This window comes from Penaeus monodon, chromosome 28, assembly GCF_015228065.2.
Source record: "Penaeus monodon isolate SGIC_2016 chromosome 28, NSTDA_Pmon_1, whole genome shotgun sequence".
Taxonomy (NCBI): Eukaryota; Metazoa; Arthropoda; class Malacostraca; order Decapoda; family Penaeidae; genus Penaeus; species Penaeus monodon.
In genome coordinates, this window is record NC_051413.1 from 3,249,293 (window position 1) to 3,250,485 (window position 1,193).

At 41.2% G+C, this 1,193-nt stretch overlaps 1 protein-coding gene across 1 annotated transcript; it reads right to left on the minus strand.

Moving 5' to 3' along the window:
- Positions 1 to 248: 248 nt before the first annotated feature.
- Positions 249 to 785, minus strand: LOC119590918 (neuropeptide-like protein 31). The gene is made up of 2 exons (XM_037939656.1): positions 754 to 785; positions 249 to 625 (listed from the first exon to the last, which is right to left on the minus strand). Exons 1-2 carry the CDS (start codon positions 754 to 756, stop codon positions 260 to 262), a joined length of 369 nt encoding a protein of 122 aa, XP_037795584.1. The 5' UTR covers positions 757 to 785; the 3' UTR covers positions 249 to 259.
- Positions 786 to 1,193: the final 408 nt, after the last annotated feature.

Genomic DNA, 1,193 nt, shown 5'->3' on the forward strand with positions numbered 1-1,193 from the left:
TGTGCAAAATGAAATTACATTAGACTGTAAAATAAGCATAAATAATATGAAGTATCCATCTCTTTTCGGATAAAACAAACTGAATAAAATCACGTGCATTATTTTATTTATGTATGTACGTAGATGTGGTTCTCAGCTATTAATGATAACCTGCAAAGAAAATCGAATTGGGCTTCAGTTCAGGTTATATGCAAATTTATTTTAAGGAAACTTTTAGTATGTGATATACTCTTCATTTGATAAGTCATAATAATTTTTCTTACGATTTCTTACCGTGACCGTGTCCGTAGCCTCCGTGACCGCCATGGCCCCCATGTCCATAACCTCCGCCGTGACCTTTGCCATATCCTCCGTGCCCGTAGCCTCCGCCATGTCCTTTACCGTATCCACCATGGCCATGACCCTTGCCGTATCCTCCATGGCCATGTCCTTTACCGTATCCACCATGGCCATGACCCTTGCCGTACCCTCCGTGGCCGTGGCCCTTGCCGTACCCTCCGTGGCCGTGGCCCTTACCGTACCCTCCGTGTCCATAGCCGCCATGCCCTTTCCCATACCCGGGATCGGGATCTGCCATTACTATGGCCACCATCACCAGCACAAGTACTGCTACGAGGGCTACGCGCTGTTGGGAATAAAGAATATTTACATTTTCCATAGAAACGGTTGACAAGTCTTGTGATTTACTTTTTCTTCTTCAAATATTTGGAGAAAATAGTCATCCAATGTGTTTGAACTGAATCTCTAACGCACCATTTTGGGAAGGAAGTTGTTCGTGTCGGAACCAGACAGTCACTGGATGACTTGGTCGGCGGTGGACCAGTTCTTATAGTAGACGGGACTGCCATGAAGCAACACCATGAAAATGGCCTAGGAGCTGATCATGGTTCACTAAATCGGTAACAAAGACTGTAGAAGGGAACGGTTAAAATTACTTTAATTTTTTTGTAACTTTTTTCGGCTACTGTTGTAGAGGAGGGGACTTTTCACTAAATAACAGTATTAATGAAAGCTAAAGTCAGTTTTATATGACTGAATTAGTGATTTATTAAATATGAAGTAAAAATTGTGACTGTAGAAGTTATGATGAATAACATTTACGTATATTCCTGTTAATATGATTAACTAACACCTCACATTCAATTCATGTTGATTCACGAAATAAAAGCTGCATTAGAAGGGAACAGTTAAGA